General features: G+C 36.1%; 1 protein-coding gene across 5 annotated transcripts in view; it reads right to left on the bottom strand.

The window, feature by feature from the left end:
- Window positions 1–26,484, bottom strand: part of LOC115422366 (PR domain containing 16) — a 486,977-nt gene that overhangs the window by 22,202 nt on the left and 438,291 nt on the right. For 2 of the 5 annotated variants that reach the window (XM_030138664.1, XM_030138663.1), the window contains exons 6-13: window positions 23,944–24,136; window positions 22,110–22,275; window positions 21,736–21,889; window positions 18,307–19,954; window positions 17,232–17,319; window positions 5,257–5,429; window positions 1,860–1,937; window positions 1,592–1,761 (exon numbers count right to left, since the gene is read on the bottom strand). In XM_030138664.1, coding sequence (XP_029994524.1) covers window positions 1,592–1,761; window positions 1,860–1,937; window positions 5,257–5,429; window positions 17,232–17,319; window positions 18,307–19,954; window positions 21,736–21,889; window positions 22,110–22,275; window positions 23,944–24,136 — 2,670 coding nt within the window. The remainder of the gene's footprint in view (window positions 1–1,591; window positions 1,762–1,859; window positions 1,938–5,256; window positions 5,430–17,231; window positions 17,320–18,306; window positions 19,955–21,735; window positions 21,890–22,109; window positions 22,276–23,943; window positions 24,137–26,484) is intronic. The other 3 variants (XM_030138668.1, XM_030138666.1, XM_030138665.1) reach the window with 3 other exon arrangements.

The following is a 26,484-nucleotide window of genomic DNA, read 5'->3' on the forward strand; positions in this document are numbered from 1 at the left end:
GGCAAGTGACTGTTTCGGGTTAGGTTTAGGGTTAGCGGTTAGCGTGATTAGCGGCTAGGATCAGGGTTAGGGGTTAGCGATTAGTGTGATTAGTGGCTAGGGTTGGGTTTATGTTTAGAGTTAGGTTTAGGGTTAGCGGCTAGCATGATTAGCGGTTAAGGTTAGGGTTAAGTTTAAGGTTAGGTTTAGGGGTTAGGGTTAGCATGATTAGCAGCTAGGGTTAGGTTTAGGGTTAGGTTTAATGCTAGCGGTTAGCCATTAGCGCAATCAGCAGCTAGGGTTAGGGTTAGGTTTAGGGTTAGCGGCTAGCGCAGTTAGTGGTTAAGGTTAGGGTTAAGGTTAGGTTTAGGTTTAGGGGTTAGGGTTAGCATGATTAGTAGCTAGGGTTAGGTTTAAGGTTAGCGGTTAGCCATTAACACAATCAGCAGCTAAGGTTAGGGCTAGGTTTAGGGTTAGCGGCTAGCGCAATTAGTGGTTAAGGCTAGGGTTAAGATTAGGTTTAGGGGTTAGAGTTAGCGTGATTAGCGGCTAGGGTTAGGTTTAGGGTTAGGATTAAGGTTAGCGGTTAGCCATTAGCGCAATCAGCAGCTAGGGTTAGGGTTAGGTTTAGGGTTAGCGGCTAGCGCAATTAGTGGTTAAGGTTAGGGTTAAGGTTAGGTTTAGGAGTTAGGGTTAGCATGATTAGTAGCTAGGGTTAGGTTTAAGGTTAGCAGTTAGCCATTAGCGCAATCAGCAGCTAGGGTTAGGGTTAGGTTTAGGGTTAGGGTTAAGGTTAGGATTAGGTTTAAGGTTAGCGGGTAGCGTGATTAGCGGTTCAGGTTAAGTTTAGGTTTTCAAAAAGTCACGTTTTCTTCATTTTTCTCTGTTTCTCATTTAATAACCCTCAACTTTAATCTGAGCTTTTATGAACATTTACATCAACAGTGAATTAACTAAAGGAAAATGCCTGATTTTTACTGAAGAAACGTAAAATACAGAGGATAATATTAGAATAAATGGTGATAAATCACTTAAGAAAGGTTAAATAGAGAGGGAACTACCCCAAAAGTAGCGCTGGGTCTTTAAGGGTTAATCATTTCTCTTAACAAAATGCACTTTTTCATAGAATAACCTCTTATTTAACCCCTAAAAGAAACAATGCCTTCCATTTGTGCTTGTAAAGGTTGTAAGATGCCACATTTATGGCTCCACTGAGAAGTACATGGGAACCAGATGCAAACGGACCATAAATCTTTATTTTTAATCAGAGTTTCTAATTATTAAATGTTACCACAGCTGTAAAATACAGATGAAGTGTCAACCGCACAATGATTCAGATCACTTCTTTGTTTTTCGTCCATACTTTGTGGCATAATGTTGGACGTAAAATGGCTGTTTTTGGAGACGGAGGTGGGAAAAGCAAGTGTCAGTTGGTTAATTAAGCGGTTCTTCCACTTCAAATCATCTGTTGCACAAAGCTAAATATTTATCGAGGCGATGATATTGAATTTTCCAAATGAGTTACGTGAACCATTCATTATTCGGTCCATTAACAAAAACGCCGAGTCCAAGGTTTAATGAGAAAAATGAGTCACGGAGGTTTCAGACTGACCAGGAATGTTCTCGTGCTCGTGCTTCTTGAGATGGCGGTCCAGGTTGGTCTGCTGACCGAAGCAGCGGTTGCACAGGTGACACTTGAAGGGTTTCTCCTTGTTGTGGATGTTGCGGACGTGGCGTTGAAGGTTGGATGAGATGCTAAATGAACGGTCACAGTATTTACACCTGCCAAAGGAGACCGGAAACCGTGGTAACTGAGCACTCAAAACATCGGAAAAATACAGTATAGGAGGTACTGAACTCGGAAAAAACGAGCGGAATACCTGTATGGTTGTTCGCCCGTGTGTGTCCGCAAGTGTCTGGTGAGGTTTGCCGATCGAGGAAAGATTTTCCCGCAGTACCTGAAGGTAACACCAAAAACAGAATGTCGAAATGGATCATGAACGTGAAAAAATATATACAGTAGAAAAAAAGATCAAAATCTTACCAAGTGTATTTTTCTCATTTCTGGTCAAAGTAAGACATAATCACCTAAAGAGTAACTTTTCAGTGAGACATAAGAACTTATTTTTACGCAATAGATCTTGAAAATCTTATTTCAAGAAATCTTACCGGGATAATTTTCACTTGTTCCACTGGCAGATTTTTTTGCTTAATTTAAGATTTTTTTTTGCTTAATTCAGTATATTTTTTTTTGCTTAATTCAAGATTTTTTGCTTAATTCAAGATTTTTTTTTTTTTTGCTTAATTCAAGATTTTTTTTGCTTAATCCAGTATTTTTTTTTTTTTTGCTTAATTCAAGATTTTTTGCTTAATTCAAGATTTTTTGTTTTGCTTAATTCAAGATTTTTTGCTAAATTCAAGATTTTTTTTGCTTAATTCAAGATTTTTGGCTTAATTCAAGATTTTTTGCTAAATTCAAGATTTTTTTTTGCTTAATTCAAGATTTTTGGCTTAATTCAAGATTTTTTTTTTTTTTGCTTAATTCAAGAATTTTTTGGCTTAATACAAGCAAAAAAATCTGCCAATAGAACAAGAGGAAAGTATCTTGATAAGATTTCTTGATCTGATTATGTCTTATTTTAAGTGTGATGAGATATTTTGACTAGAAATGAGAAAAATACATGGTAAGATTTAGATTTTTGCAGTGCACAAAAAGATAATTTTATCAAATACAGTAGCTGTGAAACTAGAACTCTTACTAAGATAATTTTCACTTGCTCCATTGGCAATTTTTTTTTGTGCTAAATTCAAGATTTTTGTTGCTTAGTTCAAGCAAAAAAGTATACAAAAGTAGAACAAATTTACCTTTATACTCTTAACTTTTATTTATAACAGAACCTAATTAAACATATTCAATAATGTGAATCAGGACTATTACACATTATTTGAGCAAACTGCGTAAATATGTTGCGTAATCGTAATAATCTTTTCTATTTACCTGCATAAAAACAGCTGCACAAAGCTAAAAGATGTTAATATTCTTTCTAAATGTCATATATTTTCATCACTTTTAATATATATTAATGAATTCAAGAATTTAATGTGCATTTTTTGGTTTAAAAAGCCTAAAAGATGAAAAAATACAGCCTTTCCATCACTAAATAAAGCTATTACCTGGCTTGATCTGTATTAATGGGATAAAACGATTTTTTGTTTAATTCAAGATTTTTTTTTTGCTTAGTTCAAGCAAAAAAGCACACAAAAGTAGAACAAATTTTTCTTTATAGTCTTAATTTTTAATTATAACAGAATCTAATTAAATGTATTCAATAATGTGAATTAGGACTATTTCACATTATTTGAGCAAACTGAGTAAATATGTTGTAATTGTAATCGTAATATTCTTTTCTATTTACCTGCATAAAAGCAGCTGCACAAAGCTAAAAGATGGTAATATTCTTTCTAAATGTTATATATTTTCATCATTTTTAATATATTTTAATAAATTCAAGTTTTTTTTACATATATTTTTTTGGTTTAAAAAGCCTAAAAAATGAAAAAATACAGCCTTTCCATCACTAAAAAAAAGCTATTACCTGGCTTGATCTGTATTAACGGGAGAAAATGATTTTTTCCTTAATTCAAGCAAAAAAAAAAATCTGCCAACGGAACAAGTGAAAATTATCTTGTTAAGATTTCTTGAAGATCTAGTGTCTAAAAATAAGTTCTCATATCTAGGGACATTTGGGATACACTGACCATAAAAAACCTTTGTGACTAACAATTGGTTTAGTAATATGATGTTAAAATGAAAATTGTCCGTTTCTCCCATTTATCTTGACACTGCTCTTCTTGAATCCTCAGTCTATGCATCAGAATCTCCATCTCAAATATTCCATTCACGATTTGTAGCCAGTCGTCTGTTGTAGGTGGTTCTAATCTGCACCATTTTTTGGTAAAAGCCTTTTTACCATCTGCTAAATAGTATTTTAAACTAATATCTATCATTTTTGATTTGTTATTTGTAATACTGTAAATCAGGGGTCTCAAACTCATTTTCTTTCAGGGGCCACATTCAGTCCGATTTGATCTCAAGTGGGCCAGACCAGTCAAATAATAGTATAATAATCTATAAATAAGGACAACTCCAGATTTTTGTCTGTGTTTTAGTGCAAAAAAACAAACATTAAATTATGAAAATACTTACTTTTATAAACTATGCAAACAAAAAGATGTGAATAACCTGAAAAAAAATTAAATTTCTTAAGAAAAATAAGTGCAATTTTAACAACATTATGACTCAACTTATTATTTATACATGTGTATTATGGATCAGATCTACAGAGACACTAAACACTGAGGAACAGGCTGAAAATTGTTAAAACTGTGCTTAATTTTCTTAAGACATTTCAGGTTGTTCATATTTGTTCAGGTTATTCACATTTTATTGTTACAGGATAGTTTGCAAATGGAAATATTTTCATAATTTAATGTTATTTTTTGCACTAAAACAAAGACAAAAATTTGAAGTTGTCATTATTTATAGACATAGTGTGATATTATTTTTTTTACATCAAACCAAGAAGAAAATATGGAGTCATTATTTCTTGCAGGTTATTATTATTTTACTTGAGATCAGATTGAACCTGAACTAAAATGAGTTCAACAGCACTGACTGTGGAATTTTTGCTCTTCACAAATTCATCCCACGGGCCGCACTGGAACCTTTGGCGGGCCACATTTGGCCCCCGGGCCACATGTTTGAGACCCCTGCTGTAAATAGATCTAAGATAATCTAAGCTATCACCAGTTGCAAAATTCTTGACCAACAGTCGATGCTAATGTTAGTTTCTGTTTATTTTAATGCATTTGTTGTTATTTTTCCATCGTTAGTGAAGATTATATTAAATAAATATATATATAATTACGATATATAACATCTTTCAATCCTTTATCACATTACCTTTAAACGAACCGAGTCAAACATACAAACTTTTACTTAAATCAATATAAAAGATTACTATTTGAATTAAGCAAAACAATCTGCCAATAGAACAAGTGAAAATGATCTTGGTAAGATTTTATGATTTTCAAGATCTATTGTCTAAAAATAAGTTCTTCTATCTCACTGAAAAGTTACTCTTTAGGTGATTCTGTCTTATTCTAAGTGTGATGAGATATTTGGACTAGAAATGAGAAAAATACACTTGGTAAGATTTTGATTTTTTTCCAGTGTACTTAATCCTTTAGTATTATACATGATCTGATGCAACCTACCTGCAGGCGTAGCGTTCCTTGCCTTTGCGGAGGATGGCGTCCGACAGCGACGGCGGCGGTGAGCGGAAGTTGAACAGTGGATGGGCTGAGTGTTGCAGCGAATTGGGCGGTCCGTCCAGTTTGAGGGCTCCGAAACTCTCCAGCTTCTCCGTCATGTTCTCCATAGCTGACATCTGAGGGGTGAACAGCATAAACAGACGGAGGATGACATATAGGATATTATACACAACAAACAAAAAGTTTCTTGCACAGCGCTTTTTGCTTTTTTGCGTGTGAATTGAATTGAAACACATTTTTTTTTTTAATGACAAGACATGGTTTTATTTACAAATGGCAAAAATGACAAAAAAAGACAAAAAAAAAAAAGAAATATCCTTAACTTTTTGTTTGTCGTGTATGTAGAGCAGAGGTGTCAAACTCATATGAGTTCAGGTTCCACATTCAGCCCAGTTTGATCTCCAGTGGGCCGGACCAGTAAAATAATAACATAATAGCCTATAAATAATGACAACTCCACTTTTTCTATTCGTTTTAGTGCAAAAAAAATTACATTTAATTATGAGAATATTTACATTTACACACTTTCCAAACAAAAAAGATGTGAATAACCTGAAAACATTTAAATTTCTGGAAAAAAAATAAGTGCGATTTTAACAATATTATGCCTCAATTTATCATTTATACATGTGCATTACAAATCGGATCTACAAAAAGCACAAAATATTTAGTACCAGGCAGAATATTGCTAAAACTGCACTTAATTTTCTTTAGACTTTTCAGGTTGTTCATATTTGTTCAGGTTACTTACATTTTATTGTTAAAGGATAGGTATTTTTAATGTAAATACTTTCATAATTTAGTGGGTTTTTTGCACAAAATCAAAGAAAAAAAATTGGAGTTGTTATTATTTATAGGCATAATGTAATATTATTTTTTGCACATTAACCCATAAAGACCCAGCGTTACTTTTGTGACAATAACAAAAATGAATTTTTCTTTCTATTTAAGCTTTCTTAAGTGTTTTATCGCCATTTATTATAATATTATCCTCTGCATTTTGTGTTTTTTAAGTGAAAATCAAGTATTTTCCTATATTTAATTCACTGATCATATAGATGTTGATTATAGGTTCGTGGTAAAGTTAAGGATTATTTTATCAGAAATGGAGAAAACTAAAGATAAAGTGACTTTATCAGTAAATCTATCATTAACTGAACACAAAACAAGCGTCTCCATCCACTGTCATTTATCAGATTCCATGGATTTTACTGGCGAATTAACGTTGTAGAAGATGACGGTGTTTCCATGGTAACTACGGAGCCTCTGAACGTCCAAATGGCTCATATCTGATGACCATGAAAAGATGACGAACTGTATTTTACACTAATTATTTATATATATTGATAGGTTTAGTGGGTCAGAAGTTATTAAACATTTTAGATCAGTAGATGCTTTTGTTTGCCAGCGGATGTTTGGGTCTTTATGGGTTAAACCAAGAATATTTGGAGTCATTATTTATAGGTTATTATGCTATTATTTTATTTGACATCATATTGGTCTGTATGCACCCCTTGAATTAAAAACAGTTCAACATCTTTGACTGTTAATATCCTCAGTGTCATTTTTGCACCAGATTGGACCCTTTGGCGGCCCCGTTTTGTCCCGCACGTTTGACACCCCTGACATAAAGTATTGCCGGTTGTAATTAGCGCCCGTGTATATATGTATGTCGGGTGTATTTTTAATCCTGCTGTGATCTTGAACCACGTTTAAGCAGAATTCCACGGATACGTATACATGAGTGTGTTTGTGTGTGAAGAGAGAAAATAAAGCAGTGAAACAAAGACACAATGACAGAAAAAAAACTGGGAGCGAGGGAAAGAGACAGAGAGCGGAAGTTCTAAGGAAGCACTACATCAGAGGTTAGCCTTGTTGATTGTGCTGAAGGCGAGTCACCTCCATGACCTGTAGCACATTCACAAATGCCCCCCTGGACCAGTCCTTCAGAGTCCAACCCCCTCCCCAAATGCATGAAAGGGTTAATTTCCTGTCCATCAGAGGGGTCTTTTTTTTTTTTTTTTTTTTTTTTTTTTTTTTTTTTTTTTACAATTTTTAAGCCAGAAAATTGATTTAAAGGAGTGATATTTTGCTTTTTTAAATGGAATTCTTCATTTCCAAACATTTCCTTGTGTTCTCCATAAACTGTACAGGGTGGGGAAGCAAAATTTACAATATTTTGAGGCAGGGATTGAAAGACAGTGTATGACCAATTAGTTTATTGAAAGTCATGAGAATTTATTTGCCACAAGAAAATTGACATAATAGAAAATGTTTTTATTCTATGTGTCCTCCTTCTTTCTCAATAACTGCCTTCACACGCTTCCTGAAACTTGTGCAAGTGTTCCTCAAATATTCGGGTGACAACTTCTCCCATTCTTCTTTAATAGTATCTTTAAGAAAGTCGACATTGCTGTGTGATGTTCTATTGGTAGCATGTTCTAAAACGCCCCAAATAGCAGAATCCAGAGGGTTTAGATCTGGGCTAGAAGGCGGCCATAAACATGATTCCCAAAAATTGCTAAAGTTGGATTTGCAGAAATCTTGTATTTTTCTAGCTGTGTGGGCTGGAGCACCATCCTGTGTCCATACATAATTTCCATCTGGGTAGTCTGCTTTAAGCATTGGCAATACCTGGTATCTCAGAGTCTTGTAGTAAGTATTAACATTGATTTTTTTCATCAGCTTTGTAGAATTTTATAGGCCTTTTCTTTCCATCGGAAGCCACAACACCAAAAGCCATAACTTGAGCAGGATGTTTTGTTCTGAATGTCCCCTTAACCTCAGCTTTCGATTTTGCGATAAATCTGTCATTTCTGCGGTTCAGAACAGCTTCAACAGTGAAGATCTTTTCATCTGAAAAGATCGTTACAATGGAGGACTTTTTCTTGAACCATGTAATAATTTTCTTGCACCTTTCCAATCTCTTTTCCTTCATAGCTGTTGTCAACAAGTGTTTTGGTGTTCTTGTGTAAGATTTGAACTTCAAACCCTATTTTACTGCATTTCTAACGCTCTTGTTGTCTACCTCAAGTTCAATTGCCATTTTTCTCTTGGATTTGGTTGGATCCTTTAGGATTTTGGATGTGAGAGCTTTAATAAAAGCTTTGGTACGTTTTTTGTTGCTTCCTCCACTTCCAGACTTTCTCGTAATAGTTTTGCTCATAGTCATTCTCTTCTTTCCATTATAAACAGTCTTTATGGACACTCCAACTATTTTTGAAATCTCCTTTGGTGTGACGAGTGCATTCAGCAAATCACACACTCTTTGACGTTTGCTTTCCTGATTACTCATATGGGCAAAAGTTTCTGAAAAGGTATGGATAATAGTGTTAGGTATGATTATGACATCAATATATGTTTGGTTTCAAAACAACTGACGTAGTGTCTGCTGAGAAAAAACAACTAAATGTTCATTGTAAATTTTGCTTCCCCACCCTGTAAATGCTCTGCTTGGGTCTGAATTCTCCATTTATTCAACTCCACAGGTCCAGCTTCAACACTATTTCTGAGGAATGACACGAGACTGGTTGTTTTGAGCGCTGGCCCTTTAAATCCAAATGAGCTACTTTCAGGCCCCACCCCCTCCAGGTTGTCGACTGTGCTGCTCTGACTGTTCAACCAACAACTGAACATTTTAGGTAATCGGCTCCAGAAAAATCCCCCATTAAACTTTAAGGAAATATGGATGTTTTTATCTCAAATCATCATGAACAGGACATCTTACAGCTGCAGACATGATGTGTCCCAATATTTTTGTCCATATAGTTTATAAACAACAATATTTCCTTTTTTGTCGTTATTGTTTTGTATCCCAGATCCCTGTTAGAAAAGAAACATCTGAATTCAACCTGTCCCAATACTTTTGTCCATATACTAATGTTACCTGGTTATGTTTCTGTGACAGTTTTATAAATTTCATGACATTCTACTGATAATTTTTGGATTATTTTTGTTTTGTTTGGATTGTTGACTGGAGGAACTGATCAATAGTAGCATCAGTAAAATAATCTACAGACCTGAGATTGGAAAATCTGTGTAAATACTATTATGACGATTATGCCTAATGTCACTAATTTGCATCAGAGTTATTATAGGTGCTGTATTTAAATGAACACTCTCCACTGTTCTCAGATAAATACCAGCAATTCTATAAAAGAAGAAATCTACCAATAGAAACATACAGTTGCAGAAAAATGTATTGTTTTTTTCAATTTCTTGGTCATTTTAATGCCTGGTACAACTAAAGGTACATTTGTTTGGACAAATATAACGATAACAACAAAAATAGCTCATAGTAGTTTAATTTCAGAGCTGATATCGATCCATTTTCCATGTTTTCTTGATAAAAAACAAAATAATTTCAGTTCTTACATCAATATCTATGGCATTATACTGATAAAAACAGTGCTTTTAGAAATTCTATGTTTTCTTTTCTGTCTGTTTTAGTCACATGACACACACAGGAGTAAGTACTGGATTGCATAACCATTGTTTTTGATGACTTTTGGTGGTCTAATAATTTTGTCCGCGACTGTAGATTACAAAAGTGTTTAGACTGTAATGGAACTTATGTAGAAAAATCACTGTTATTTTGATAAATAAACTTTTTATTACATTTGTCTGAGAACTTTTTGACTCTCTCTCGTATATATATTTTTTTCTATAATTGTAAATAAATCCAGGCGGTAAAGGGATATCTACATCTGAACTCTTTAGTCTGAAAAGCGTCACTTCGGAAACTAGTCAAAGTTTTCATGCGAGAACAAAACCTTCTATTTTACATCTAGGGATGTAATGATTACACTGGTGTACAAGGAAAATGCTTCCAGAATAAAAGTAATGAAATTTTACCACATGAGTCACTGATAAAGAAAAATCATGTCAAAAATGCTGGTTGGCTGAACTTTCCAAGATACAGCCTTGGGTCAAAATGTGAAATTCAAGAATTAACGATAGAATGGGTTTGACTCCAAAGGAATATTTGTCTCAGAGCTACAAGATCTACTTCAAAACACTGTCTGCACATTAGAATACATTCACTTTACAGGTTCTATTTAGTGGAAGATTTATAAAACTATTATAGAAATGTACATAAACCAATATATATGTGTAATAACACTTAATCATATACCTTGAAAACATCAGCAAACCGGCACTTTTGTCATTTATTTTCCAATTAATCTTATTAAAATACGTAACATTTAGCACATTTAATGTCTGAAGCAAATCATTTCCAAAAAATTGTAGACCAGTGTTACCGGTATAACGATAAACCACGGTAAAATTAAGGACGGTTATTATTACCGTTTAACTTGTAATTATCATGATAACCGTGTTTGATTACCGCACTTTGAGGGGAAAAAACAGTTATGTAAAGATCTGCTTTTACGTCAAATATTTGAGTATAATTTTAATTTAATACAATTTTAATTTTCTATACCTAATATTTGGAACCAATATTCACTTTTAAAGTCTTTGAAAAGGTTCGTTAAGCATCTTTGTGCTATTTATGCAATAAATTATATACATTTTTCAAATCTGATTTATATATATTTTTTGTGTGTTTTTTGTCTTTTTATGTTTTTATAGTAGGTTAAAGTGAAAAAATAATAGGCAGATGATATAAATGAAGTTGTGCTGAAAAAAAAAAAAAAAAAGATCCCAAACATGGGTATAGTAAACATTTGTTTATATAGTATATAAAGGCAAAATCAAAAGTACTGAAAAACAGACCAAATAGGCTCAGACCACTAAGGGTTAATATTTGAATGTTTCTGCAACAGAAAGTACATTGTGCCAATTATTTTATTTATTTTATTTTTTGAAATACAACTTGGTTAAATTATTTCCGTGTGTATTAGTACTTTTTGAACATTTTGAGCACATTTCAACAATACCGCGATAATAATGATAACCGTGATATGAAATTTTCATATCGTTACATCCCTATTTACATCAATATCTATGGCACTGTACTGACAAAAACAGTGCTTTTAGGCATTCCATGTTTTCTTTTCTGTCTGTTTTAGTCACATGATACACACATGAGTTAATACTTGATTGCATAACCCTTGTTTTTGATGACTTTTGACGGTCTAATAATTTTTTCCACGACTGTAAAAATAGCTTTGCAGCACCTGGATGGTTGAAATTCAAACTTTTTTTTTGAACTATTAGCGTCCCCAAATATGCAAATAAATGTACCAAAGACTAATAAAAGTGGGTTTAGCAAAATATGACCCCTTTAAAACATTGTTGTCAACCACACATCTGAAAGTGCTCATAATTCCCTACAAAATAAGACATCATTCATCTTTCTACCATAAATCGTTGTGAAAGGGCAAACACAAATGTAGTAAGGCTGTCCATCCAGCTCTGGCTTTGTTCTTTACCTCTTACTGTTTTCTATCACAGGCCGACTTCTTGACTATATGAGCCATTCAAGAGCCCTAATCAGAGTCGTACAATATAGTTCGAGATACCCCCGACTGATAGCCGCTTCCCCTCGCCGAGCATGTGAACAAAGGGGGGCAGTTATGTCGTTTATTTGCCAAAAACAGCTTACATCCTTCCTTTTTTTTTTTTAAGCGAATACGGGACGGGAGAGACACGGGGACAGACACTGCGTCTCAGTGTGTTTATTCGCAGTCGGGACGGGGTGGGGGGTGGTGGTGGTGGTGGGGGTGATGGGGAGGGGGATTCCGTCATGAGACTGAATTAGAGGTGGCATTGTGTTTGGATCACTGGGAGGATCACAGCTGACACACTGAGCTCTGGACATGGGAGTCTGTCAAACAGCTGCTTCCATCATACATGAATCAGCAAAGATCCACACATACTTTAAGCCTGTTACACTCCACCGACATGTAAACAGTGATTAAACACACGCATGTGCAAAATACAGGGTTTCTATACAGTTATTCATTCTATATTTTTTCATAGACTCTCATGAGGACAACAGCTAGTTATGGCTAATTTTAAAGTGAAATATGGTGGTTGCTGTCATTAGATGTGATAACTAATACTTTTTTAGTTTCTTTTTTTTTGTTTTTTTTTTTGTGTTAAACTCATTTTTAGTTCAGGGGCCACATTCTGCTAAATTAGATCTGCAGTGGGCCGAACCAGTAAAATAGTAACATGATAATATAAAAATAATGTCAACTCCAAATTTTTGTCTACATTTAAGGGCGAAAAAAGTTAATTTATATTATGAAAAGGTTCACATCTACAAACTATCCTTTAAAACAATGTGAGTAACATTAACAAACTGAAAACATAAGTGTAATTTTAACAATATTCTGATATTCAAATATTATAAACATTACATATACACATATACAAATATAAACATTCAAATATTGAATGTATCTCACCTGAATGCCCCAAAGAAGGCGTATGTTTTCAAAGTTGAGATTGTAACAGTACTGTGAGACTAACTTTCTCATTATTCTGTTACCACAGAGCCAATCAGCGCCCTCATTATATCATGTGTAGACCAAGGTTATTATCATTAACGAAAACTAACGAAATGACGAAAAGTAGAATTGTAAAAACATTTTTGTCAACTGAAACCAATAAAAACTATAACTAGAAGCACTCGGAGAGCGCAGACCTCCGCCAAGGCTGATCAGTGCCCCCCCCCCGTCAAGGAGGTTATGTTTTTGCCAGGGTTTGTTTGTTTGTTTGTCTGTCTGTCTGTCTTAGTGTGCAAAATAACTCAAAAAGTTATGGACAGATTTTGATGAAATTTTCAGGGTTTGTTGGAAATGGGCCCCTCCGTGGGCCCACCCACCCCCGATCACCACCAAAATTTAATCATTTCTTCCTTATCACATTTCCAACAAACCCTGAAAATTTCATCAAAATCTGTCCATAACTTTTTGAGTTATGTTGCACACTAACGGACAGACAAACAGACAAACAAACAAACAAACCCTGGCAAAAACATAACCTCCTTGGCGGAGGTAACTAGGCATTTAGAAAAATAACGAAAACAAATAAAAACTAGCAAACCTGCTCTAAAAACGAATTAAAACTAACTGAATTAGAGAAAAAGAAAAGTCAAAACTCAATAAAACTAAACTATAATGAAAATCCAACATTATTAGAACCTTGGTGTAGACTGGTAACCTGTCACCCTGCTGCTACAGTACTGTGGTCATAAGCAGCTCACATGCCATGTGCCTATCCGGTTACAGGAAAAGGCTAGGGTACCAGTTACCGGAATCTGGTTTGTGCCTATTCACACTTTCAGTTTGAGCATGAAGGAAAACAACATGAAACGTGGCGACTGTTTTGCCTCATATGAAGAATTTGAGTTTGAAGAGTTTTTGAAGAATATAAATCAACCACTGGGACAACGCTCAGAGTGCAGAATTTAGATCATTTGATTGGCTGTGCGACAATAGACAAACCGATATTTCGTGCCACAGTACTCTGACAGTAGCCTTTGCCTTGTTTTTTCCAGTGTACATATAACTGCTGTCATACGGTCATTTTCAGAGGGGTTTCAACAGCTTTCCATGGTATTCCTTCATCCTGCCATCGTCACATGTGCTGCATCTCTCTGTACTTGATATTAGTCGCTGTTCCATTGACCCTCATATTGCGCAAATTTAACTTGTACATAAAAATTCACCTAATGGAAAAACAACAATTTCGCCAAAAGTCTCATTTGTCGATTAGAGGTTTTTGTACTGGCAAGAGGTGGTTTTTCGGGCGTAGCGCAAATGGTATATCACGCAAAACTGTAATGGAAAGACCTTTTGTCACAACTAGAGTCAAGTGAATTAAAAAAACAGATGTTGACGTACGTTACAAAAAGCGAAGAAGAAGAAGAAACATGTTGCGGTATGTGTGGACACACCAGGAAACCCAATCCTTTTTTAATTCAGTACGGGATAGAGGGGTAATATCTAATAATAATAATAATAATGAATATATCTGTAAATCAACACCATATTTACGTTCGTCGCCGTGTTTATTGAATGACTTCTTGTGTCATCTCGCAATAATAAATAAACAAATCATCGCATTTGTGATTTAATGGAAAAACCGACATTACGCACTTCTTTTTTTTCGACGTTTTGTAAATATCGGTAAAGTTTTGCGCAGACGGAAAAGCGACTATTGATTGGTTTATACACTGTTGCCCATAAAGTTGAAACTGGTTTTGTTTTTGACACATTCCTCTTTTTATTCCTGTTCACACACATCGATCATCACCTTTGACCAGGTTTAATGATTACATTCTGAGTCCCAGTTACACTTTAAATCACATTGTCATCATCATTTCATTTATTACAACTTTATGGTTAAGAGTGTAGACGAGTATGTGTCTGACATTGGCTGGGGTGCCGATAAGGGGGGGTGAACATGACAAATTCATGGGGCCCAGTATTTGTGGGGGGCCTATAGAGCAGCGGAGGAAGCCCAGTGCATGTAGAAGTTATGAAAATGTCGTGTAAGACCCGCTGTATAAGAGACGTGTAGAAGTCTGGAGGCGAACCTTGAAAGAATGTTGAGTTTTGTTTTCGTTTTCATGGTATCATCAGATTGAGAAGCTTGTCAGTTTCTGTAGGGTCCACAACGATTATGCTTTCATGGGGCCCATAATTTCTAACAACGCCCCTGGACATTGGCATGCTAATAATTTGTTTTTTCTTCCTCATTCCTTTACTAATGACGCCTTATGTGTCTGTCCATATTTGCATAAAAGTCCAATCCATCCAAAAAGTAACTCAGACCACCTATTTTAGTTTCATGAATTTGGTTTTGTTTAAAGTTCAATTCTGACGTGAAAGTCCCCTCACTCACCTCTTCTTCTTCCACTAATTCAGGGGTGTCAAACTCTTTTTTGTTCAGGGGCCATAAATAGCCCAATTTGATCTCAAGCGGGCCAGACCAGTGAAATAGTGACTTAATAATCTATAAATAATGACAAAAGCAAGTTCTTCTTTTTGTTTCAGTACTAAACAACCCCAATTAAATAATGAAAATAGTTACATTATACAAAAAAAGATGTGAAGAACCTGAAAAAACAGAAATTTCATTTGAAAAATTAGTGCAATTTTAACAATATTATGTCTCGACTTATTATTTATACATGTACATTACACACAGTGTTACATAAACATTTGGTAACAGGCAGAATATTGTTAAAATTTTGGAGTTTGGAACTAAAATTTGAACAATTTCTACAATATTACATCTCTTATTATGAACACAACTACAGATCACAGTGGATCCATAAATGCACAAAACATTTAGTAACAGGCAGAATATTGTTAAAATTGCACACTTCGGGTTGTTCACCTTTGTTTTTATTTATGTATTTATTTGCATTTTATTCTGAAAGAATAGTTTTGTAAATGTAAATGTTTTCACAGTGTAATGTTATTTTTTTCACTTAAATTTTTTCCACATAATTTTTTACAAAGAAAATTTGTCGTTGTCATTATTTATGGGTTATTGTGTTGTTATTACCTCCGCCAAGGAGGTTATGTTTTTGCCTGGGTTTGTTTGTTTGTTTGTTTGTTTGTCTGTCTGTCTGTCCGTTAGTGTGCAACATAACTCAAAAAGTTATGGACAGATTTTGATGAAATTTTCAGGGTTTGTTGGAAATGGGATAAGGAAGAAATGATTAAATTTTGGTGGTGATCGGGGGTGGGGGGGCCCACGGGGGGGGGGCGCAGACCAGAAAATTTCATCAAAATTTGTCCATAACTTTTTGAGTTATGTTGCACACTAACGGACAGACAGACAGACAGACAGACAAACAAACAAACAAACCCTGGCAAAAACATAACCTCCTTGGCGTGGGGGGGCCCACGGGGGGGGCCACTGATCAGCCTTGGCAGAGGTCTGCGCTCTCCGAGTGCTTTTCTAGTTTTTACTGTAGATCACATTGGTCTGTATGTGGAACCTGAACCAAAATGATTTTGACAACCTGGACTGTTAATTTTTTCACTTTCATCCTGCAGGGCCGGAATGGAACCTTTGGCAGACCAGATTTGGTCCCCGGGCCGCATGTTTGACACCTGTGCAGTAATTAGTCCATCACTCATTAATACTAAGTGTAATGTTTGATATGCACTAATCATTTGTTAATGCATCCATTTGCTTGGCCTGTGTGTGTATTGCAGAGTCACAGTTGATAGAGGACGCAGATTTCCAGGTCAGATTAAACTATTTCCCAACGAGAGCCCCCCATTCTCCTGGAAACAAACACAGGATGTCCTTGATGGACACGGTGCTATTATCTAACCAGCCAGCCAGCCAAAGAGCGAAAAAAAAAAAAAAACCACTTGGAGGGGGTTGAGTTATTAGCTGACCTGTGGGCTTCCAGTACATGAAACAATGCCATAACTAAGATTAGCATGGCCAAGTGAGGCAGTTGGTTACAATTCAAACAGTTATTATTCTCTTTTTTCTTAATACTATCATTCTCCGTAATCAAGATTTGCAGAGGTTTGGGAGGGTCTGGGGACAGTCGAAACAATGTGACTGATTATCAAAGGAGTCGCGATAGCAGACTGTGTCTTCTGAAAAAAAGGTAGAAGTGACGAGGTGCACAGGCGCCATTCAGTAAACAAAGGAAGAAATCATACAGAACCCTTGAGAAAATAACATCAACACTGTGGAATGATGGTGCAAAGGGTCCTGTCAATTCAGGTTGTAGCGGCGTGGGAGGCAGGCTCAAGGTATTTTCACATAATACATGGTTTGAATATAATAGTCAATAGCATCTGGGAATAATCAGCCTGTACCGAGTAACTACAGGTCAGTTCCCTTGTTTGCTGTTGTTTCTTTAAACGCCGTCCACCATGTTCTATCTGACTACATACCCGATGTGTCTAGAGTCCTGGTTTATAAATGTGTATATGTTCGTCTGGGTTAGCATTACGAGGACGTACCTGAGGATGGAAGAGCGGTGGCGAAGGCCGGAGGAACTTCTCCTTCAGAGCTCCTACTGGATCGAGTAGCTTCCTCTTCTCCACCCTGCTGGACCAACAGCAAGGCAGAGGGTTACGTACCAAGGGTCATTTATGATATCTAACCTGATGCTTAACACCACGCTCTAGGTTCTGTGTGGGTTCATGAAACCGTGATGTTACAATTAGGGATGCCCTCGAATAGTCAACCAAAAGATAATCAACCAAGTTTTGATTGGCTGATCGGTTGCACGGAAAATCCAAAGAGTGAGGTTGTTTTGAAAGGGCAAAGGATGACTCCAAATACAAACTTTACAGATATGGTTTATCCTCTGGTATATATCTATATAGCCTAATGTAATGCATTTAGCATAGACAGCGTTTAGCATTGCTAATATTAGGCTAGCCCAGAGAAATATATGCTATTAGGCTTATCCACCGATCACTGTTTCGGTCAACATCCCATTGTGTGTGGGTACATGTAACATTTATATTTTAAGGTGTTAATGCATAAAATATAAGAGGAAGTAGAAATATGTTTTCAGTGGTGTATGTTCACCTGAAAAAAAAAACTGCTGTAATAAAATTGTTGTAATAAAAGCTGTTTTCATAACCCTACAATGACCCCTTTATGCTTACATTTTCAACAGGGTCTTTTCAACCGAGTCTGTCATGTTACACCATCATGTTTCTACATTAGCTCATTTGTTTATTCTTGTTTTCCCATTTTATTTGAAAACATTCTACATTAATGTGTATTACATCATCTAGTATGTTTGCGTGTGGACCAATCAATCCACTTAAACAGTCATGAAGGACAAACTAAACTAAACTCTAGTCAGAGCCACTAAAACAGAAATTTGCAACTTCACCTATAGATGCTACTAAATGTATTGAACCTTTAAAGGTTTATTATTAGTTTTGTACATCCCTGCAGTGTGATGTGTCCACACAATCACTGAAAAGAATGTATATCAGTTGAGTAGGACAAATCTTTGTTTGGGGCAGCCCTAGTTGTAATGAATAGCAGGACCTGGTCTAATCGGGGCTGAAATACCTGTATATGGGGTCCATGAAGAACGCTGAGGGTTTGGCGTAGTGCAGTGGCGGCGGCTGTGGCGGCTGTGCCTGCGGTTGCTGGTGCTGGGCAAGAGAAGATTGGTGCAATGACTGGGAATGAGGATGTGGAAACCCAGCTGGGGTTTCATCCTTGGGGGAGATGCCCTTTCCAACTCCGTAGATGTGGTTTTTGCGATTTTGTGGCTCAGCTGCCACACCGTTATGACCACCTCGGCTCCGGCTGCCAATGCTGAGGTCCAGTGGCTGCTCTTCGCTGCTAGATACCGCTAACGGTCCGCTAATGCTCCCAGTGCTACTATTGGTGTTTGACGGGTTTGTTGGGGCGGGAGGTGTTAACTTGGTCTCCTTGTGTTTTGTAGTGAGATCGAATGGTGACTCTCCTGTTGGTGTAAGAGGTCCAGGTCCACCTGAAACCATCTTGTGCAGCTGCTCACGAGGTGATTTGGGTTCTGTCTTGAAAAACATGCTAGGATTGAGGGCAGCCCGATCACTGCTGAAAGGATAGAGGGAGTTGTGGAAGTTGGGCAGGAACTGGAAGGGGAACATAGAATGGTAGGGCAAAGGACCCATCTTCTTTTCCTGATGAAGACCAATCAAACCTGGACCAAAATATTTCTCAGCAATTGAAGCAATGGCTTTGATGGAATCTGTGGTGGCTGCGTTAGCATTTGTAGAGGTGGGCGGGAGGGCTTGCTCATCAGGTGGTGGAAAGAACGAGGGCTGGGATGATGCAGATGAAAGAAAAGGACGATCAACAGTGAGGTTCCCTGAACTTGACACAGCTGATATCAATGCACTGTTTGTGTCTTCTAACTGACTGCCTTCTTGACTCGACACCGCCCCGGATGGCTTCCTTCTTTTACCACTTCGCTCACGTTCACTTTCTCCGTCGCTCTCGAGGTCCGAACCATCACCTGAAGCAGTGCCAGTGGTCGTGTCCAAATCCGTCCCGCTGGTGGTATTGACGTCTTCGAGGTCGCTGCCATCAGACATGTCTGCCATCTTAGATTTTGGCTTTGCTTCTCCACTCAAAGACAAATCCAGTTTGCTGTCTTTTTCTTTGTCTTCCCCCTGACTCAGGCTGTTTCCTCCATTGCTGTTTGTGGACGTAACCAGGGAAAGTGGAGGGGCGTCTAATGGACTCCGAGGCAGCTTTACCTCCTGGCTGCTGCTTCCTAGGGGGCTCTTTAGCAATGGGCTGGTGGGCAATAAAGTCGGCCGTGGGTACAGTGATGGAGGGAAGATACCAGGGAAACCGTGTGGGAGTGAGGGGAAGCCGTGGGGTCCCGGAGAGAAAGGCAAGCCAGCATGAGGATGAGGTCTGGAGGGAAAGTAGTCAGTGAAGCCTAGACCTGACTGGTTTAGTCCTGGAAGATGGGGATGGTGGGACTTGGCCTTGGCCATGATGGGGCTGGAGCTCATGGGGATGCCAGGGTTGAACATCCCCGCCGGAGAACCGTAATGGTTTTTGCCCTCGCAGAAGCGACGATGCTTGTTGAGGGAGGAGGTAGTGCTGAACAACTGCCCGCAGTCCTTACACTTGATCTGAGTGCGGCAGTCAGCATGCATACGCTTGTGACGACAGAGGTTGGAGAACTGGGTGTAGGATTTGTGGCACACCTCGCCTGGGGGAGCAAAAAGACGCAGCCCATCAGGGCCTGGTTAAACCCATTTTAACACTGTCTCTAACTCTGTACACCAGATCAACAACAACAGATCAGGGCATCAGTACTTTATGTGTTACAAAGCCACATCATTTCTGAACAAATGGAAGGGAGGCCATCACATGCACGCACCTTTAGAGAGAAATAAACAGGTTTCTGTTGTGTCTTTAAAAATTACATACGAGCATGTTTCTTTTAAGCCAAAATAACTTACTATTGAACTATAATTAACTTTTTTTTTTTGTAATTTATTTTTTATTGACATTCAGTATCAGACATTTACATGTAGTATAACACATAAACATATTGCACATTTGTATTGTCTGCTCTAAATGCCAGAACAATATATTTTTGTAACCAAAACAGGGAAAGAAATGGGAAAAAAAAAAAGGAACTACCAACAAGTAGGGAGTGATCTCTTCCATCCAATACAGCCACTAAGTTGTGAAAACAAAATCAGGCCTAAACGGTGTGACATATTTGATCCATTTTGCCCAGTATAAAGTAAATTTCTCCAGTTTGTAATTAACAAATGCTGTTATTTTTTCCTATAATTAACTATTTTAACAATTGTATTAGCATTTTAGCAATTTACCACCAAATATTTAAAACAGTTCAGCCTGTCTGTTGCTAAAAACAAGTACTCCTGAAAGATATTTTATATGCTGAATTATGTACTGTCAAAATGACAGTGACAACACTAATATGTCTGTTCTTTGTAATACATTCTTTTTTTGATGCTTTATTTTTATTGCTTGATTTCTGTACAATACAAACACGAGGGACATTTGGGATACACTGACCATAAAAAACCTTTGTGACTAACAACTGGTTTTAGTAATATGACGTTGAAATGAAAATTGTCCATTTCTCCCATTTATCTTGACACTGCTCTTCTTGAATCCTCAATCGATGCGTCAGAATCTCCATCTCAAATATTCCATTCACAATTTGTAGCCAGTCGTTTGTTGTAGGTGGTTCTAACCAGCACCATTTTTTGGTAATAGCCTTTTTACCGTCTGCTAATAGTATTTTAAACAAATATCTATCATTTTTGATTTGTTATTTGTAATATTGTAAATAGATCTAAGATAATCTAAGCTATCACCAGTTGCAAAATTTTTGACCAACAGTTGATGCTAATTTTAGTTTATTTTAATGCATTTGTTGTTATTTTTCCATCCTCAGAGAAGATTATATTATATAAATATACATATAATAACTATATATGCCATCTATCAATCTTTTATCACATAACCTTTGAATGAACTGAGTCAAACATACAAAATTTTACTTACATCAATATAAAAGATTAATATTTGAATTAAGCAAAACAATCTGCCAATAGAACAAGTGAAAATTATCTTGGTAAGATTTTATGATTTTCAAGATCTATTGTCTAAAAATACGTTCTTCTATCTCACTGAAAAGTTACTCTTTAGTTGATTACTTCTTATTTTAAGTGTGATTACATATTTGGACTAGAAATGAGAAAAATGCACTTGGTAAGACTTTGATTTTTGCAGTGTATATATACCGATAACGATGTTTGCTGCAAATATCAGCAAATATCGACCAATACTGATGTCCAGCCTTGAGTAAACAAATCTAGATGAAATCTGTTATTCTATATGAATGACCATCAGCCTGGTCGCTTGGTTTAGACAAACAGAGACATTGTGAGGTGAAAATAAGATGAAAACAGAAAACACTGGACATGAACTTCCAAAGCTGCCACTTACAGATAAAAGGTTTGACACTGCTGTGGATGTGCTTATGCTGCTTGAGGCCTGATGAGGTGGCAAAAGTCTTGCCACACTCAGGACACGTATGAGCTCGAGCCCCCACGTGTTGGGAGCGAATGTGGCGCTGAAGGTTGCTGGGATCTGTGAACACCTGCAACGTGAAATAAGAGTATAGGACATATCGCACACATTATATGACATCCATTAAAAACGACAGATGTAAGTGTACCAGTAATAATGTAATAATACCTGCATACATTATATAAGGTGTACTATTATTTCAGATTTACTAATAAATAACGTCTAAAAGGAACAAACACCATCTGAATTTCTGAAGCAGATAAAGCCTGAGTGTCCTGTGCACAACTTACGTGCCGGGTATGCTGTACCTTATCACAGTTTTCACACTCAAAGCGCTTGCCACTGTCATGTGACATCTGGTGACGGATGAGGTTGGACTTCCAGTTGAAGGCTTTGGGACACTGGTCGCACTTGTACTCCCTCTCCTCTGTGTGGACGATCATGTGTTGGCCCAGACTGGAAGAGGATAAGTTCAGAATTTATTACAACACATAATGAAAGACGACTATTTTTGAGGTCTTTGAGGTTTTGATGACTATTTTTTTTTTTTTAAACAATTTTATTTGTGGATTTTCAACAGCATAACATGGATGCATCATACAATCTGTACATTTCTACTGTCTTTTTGAATACAAGTCCCCACCCCTAACTTAACCCTTTCATGCATACTGGTCACTCCAATGGACAGTTCTTCTCCAGCTGTTCTCTTGTATATTCATGGGTTTTGTTGTTTTAGTTCCATATCAACCAACACAGTGGACGCTTATACATCATCTCATAAACTGCAATTCATACCATTACTGTAACTTTGCTGTTTTTGATTGGTTCTTGATTGGAAATCAATTGTTAATTGTTATTTTTTACATATTATCTCCATGAAGTGAGTAATAACTAGTATTAGAATATGTTAAAATGTGAGAAAACATCAGATTAGCTGCATTAAACATGGTTTCATTTCACTGTTTTCATATCACTTTATGATATTGGGTTTTAAATACATGTTTCTGTGCTTCAAGAATAAAATTCATGGTGTAGCTGAGTGGACATTTTTGTAAATCTATGAAAAAAAAAAAACCTCAATCTCATTGTTTTTTTCATGCCTAAGGAGAAATAAAAACACTCAAAAAAAAAAACCTCAACTAAGGTTCTCATAATTCATGCATGAAAGCGTTAAATATAAACATAAACACATAAATATATCTACCAAAAGACATCAGGATTATGAACAGGAGGCATTCAGCATTCATACAAAGTCTAGATGTGAAAACATAGCAAAAGCCAAAATAAATACATAAAATAACATTGAATAGATAACAATTATACATATATTAAAAAACAAACAAACAAACAAAAAACATATATTAACCCTTTCATGCACGAATTATGAGAACCTTAATCAAGATTTTTTTCCTGAGTATTTTTATTCCTCTTTAGGCATGAAAAAAACAATGTGATTGATTTTTTTTTTTTTTAATGAACCTATTTTTCATGGAGTTACAAAAATGTCCACTCAGCTGGACACCATGCGTTTAATTTTTGAAGCAAAGGAACATGCATTTACTGTCATACTGTGTGAAAACTATGAAATAAATGTTTTTTTTAATGTTGCTAATCTGATGTTTTCTCACATTTTAACATACTATAATAGTAGTTATTACTCACTCAAATAATATGCAAAAAACAACAAAACACAACAACTTAAAAAAACAAACAAACAAACTGTTAATTACAGTCTAATAACAACTAACAATTGATTTACACTCAAATATGTTTCTGCGGATCAGGTTTATCAAGAACAGGAATGTTACAGTAACGGTATGAATTGCAGTGTATTATGGGATGGTGCATAAGTATCCACTGTGTTGGTTGATATGCAAGTAAAACAACAAAACCCATGAATCTACAAGAGAACAGCTGTAGAATAACTGTCCACTGTAGTGACCACTGTGCATGAAAGGGTTAAATATGTACCGTACCTACAGTTATCCAGGTGATGAGTGGTGATTTGGTGTTAAAGTCATGATATATTGCTCATTCTATAAGCGTCTGTGAATTTTAGAAAAGGCTGCCACGCTTTGACGACTATTTTTTGAGGTTTTGAACGCGTCGTCGTTAATTGCGTACCTGTACTCATTGGGGAAGATCTTCTCACAGTCTTTACACTCGTGGACGGGCTCGTCGCTGTCCTCGCGTTCCTGTTTGAAGTCCTCCTGCAGGGCGCCGAAAGCACTGGAGCACGAATACTTCTGGTGCCGCCGCAACTCCAGCGTCGAGGAGAAGAGCTCGTCACATTCTTCGCATCTGTACATCTGCTCGTCTGCACCAACACAGAGAGACGGAAGGTCATCGGAGCTCAGTGTTCACAGGTAAACAAAGAAAATCCAAACTTTCATCGTGTTTTCTTCGCTCTCTGGTTTTGCCGCCATCAGTGTTGGGAGTAACGTGATAAAAAAGTAATACATTACAGTAACTTTTTGCTGTAATGCAGTAGTGTAAGGCATTACTAATCAACTGTGAGTAATATTTTGCTTGGTACGTGTTGAATAACACTTGCGTTACAACACACTTTTCACCCATAATTTAATTTCTCAAATGAAAAAAAGAAAACAAAAAAAAAAAGCAAAAGCTTGAGACCTTAAGTGATTTATCACAAATTATTATGACATAATCCTGTGTATTTTGTATTTTTTCAGTGAAATTAAGGTATTTTCCTACATTTAATTCACTGGTCATGTAGATGTGCATAAAAGTTAACTTCAAAGTTGAGGGTTATTATATGAAAAACACAGAAAACTGAAGAAAAAGTGACTTTTTCAGCAAAATGTTTCATTAACTGAACATAAACCCAGTATTTCCATCCACTGTCACTGATCCAACTCCATGGGTTTTACTGGTGAATCAATGTTGTAGAAGATGATGGTGTTTCCACGGTAACTACGGAGCCTCTGAACGTCCAAATAGGTCATATCTGATGACCGTGAAAAGATGACAAACTGTATTTTACACCAATTATTTACATGTATCAACAGATATTAGACAGTTTACCTCAGTAGATGGTTTTGGTCACCAGTGGATGTTCGAATCTTTATGGGTTAATAATATATTTTACTGAAAGAGTCACGTTTTCTCTGTTTTGATATAATAACCTTTGTATTTACTCTGAGCTTTAATGAACATCTACATGATCAGTGAATTAAATATAGGAAAAAAAACAGGATTTACAACGGAGTTGGATCAATGACAGTGGATGGTGACACTTGGTTTATGCTCAGTTACTGAAAAAGTCACTTATTTTTTTTTCAGTTTGCTCTGTTTTTGATAGAATAATCTTTGAATTGACTGAGTTTTCATGAACATCTACACTAACCCATAAAGACCCAAACAGCCACCGGTGACACAAACCATCTACTGATCTAAAAGGTTTAATAACTTCTGAACTACTAATCCTCTCAATACATGTAAATAACTGATGTAACATACAGTTCGTCATCTTTTCATGGTCATCAAATATGACCCATTTGGACGTTACCGTGGAAACATTGTCATCTTCTACAACATTGATTCACCTGCATTTTATACCATATTATTTACATGTATTGATAGGATTAGTAGTTCAGAAGATGTTTTTTTCAACATTCTTTTTGTTGAAGTCAAGGTAAAGGAAAGCGGCAGTCATACAAGAAAAAAAACAAAAAACAATTGGCTGGTTATTACGTTATTGGCCTGGTAAAAAAACAAAACAAAACAAAAAAAATCTTTGCAAATGTAATAACTGAGCCAATAATATAATAAGTTATAACGTTATTGGCCAAAAGCTATTACGTAATCGGTTCAGGACTTTTATTACATGATTGGCCAGATATTACGTTATTGGCCTATTACACTGGTCTACAATTTTTTAGAAATGATTTGCTTCAGAGATTAAATGTGCTAAATGTTACGTATTTTAATAAGATTAATTGGAAAATAAATGACAAAAGTGCCGGTTTGCTGATATTTTCAAGGTATATGATTAAGTGTTATTACACATATATATTGGTTTATGTACATTTATATAATAGTTTTATAAATCTTCCACTAAATAGAACCTGTAAAGTGAATGTATTCTAATGTGCAGACAGTGTTTTGAAGTAGATCTTGTAGCTCTGAGACAAATATTCCTTTGGAGTCAAACCCATTCTATCGTTAATTCTTGAATTTCTCATTTTGACCCAAGGCTTGGAAAGTTCAGCCAACCAGCATTTTTGACTTGATTTTTCTTTATCAGTGACTCTCATGTGGTAAAATTTCATTACTTTTATTCTGGAAGCATTTTCCTTGTACACCAGTGTAATAAGTCAAATTAACAGGAGAATGTATTTACAGTACCTGGATGTGTTACTTTTTTGTCAAGTTCTGTATTTGCAGCTGGGAGAAAACCCAATGAAAGTAGGAAAATAGCTGCAAAAGTGGTAGAAATAAGAATATTTTTCTTCTTCAATATTAGACCACCCTTGTTTTCTTCAATTTCTTGTTCATTTTAATGCCTGGTACAACTAAAGGTACATTTGTTTGGACAAATATAATGAGAACAACAAAAATAGCTCATCGTAGTTTAATTTCAGAGCTGATGTCTATCCATTTTCCAGGTTTTCTTGATAAAAAACCAAAATCACTTCAGTTCTT

The sequence above is a fragment of the Sphaeramia orbicularis genome, chromosome 7, assembly GCF_902148855.1.
Source record: "Sphaeramia orbicularis chromosome 7, fSphaOr1.1, whole genome shotgun sequence".
Classification (NCBI taxonomy): domain Eukaryota; kingdom Metazoa; phylum Chordata; class Actinopteri; order Kurtiformes; family Apogonidae; genus Sphaeramia; species Sphaeramia orbicularis.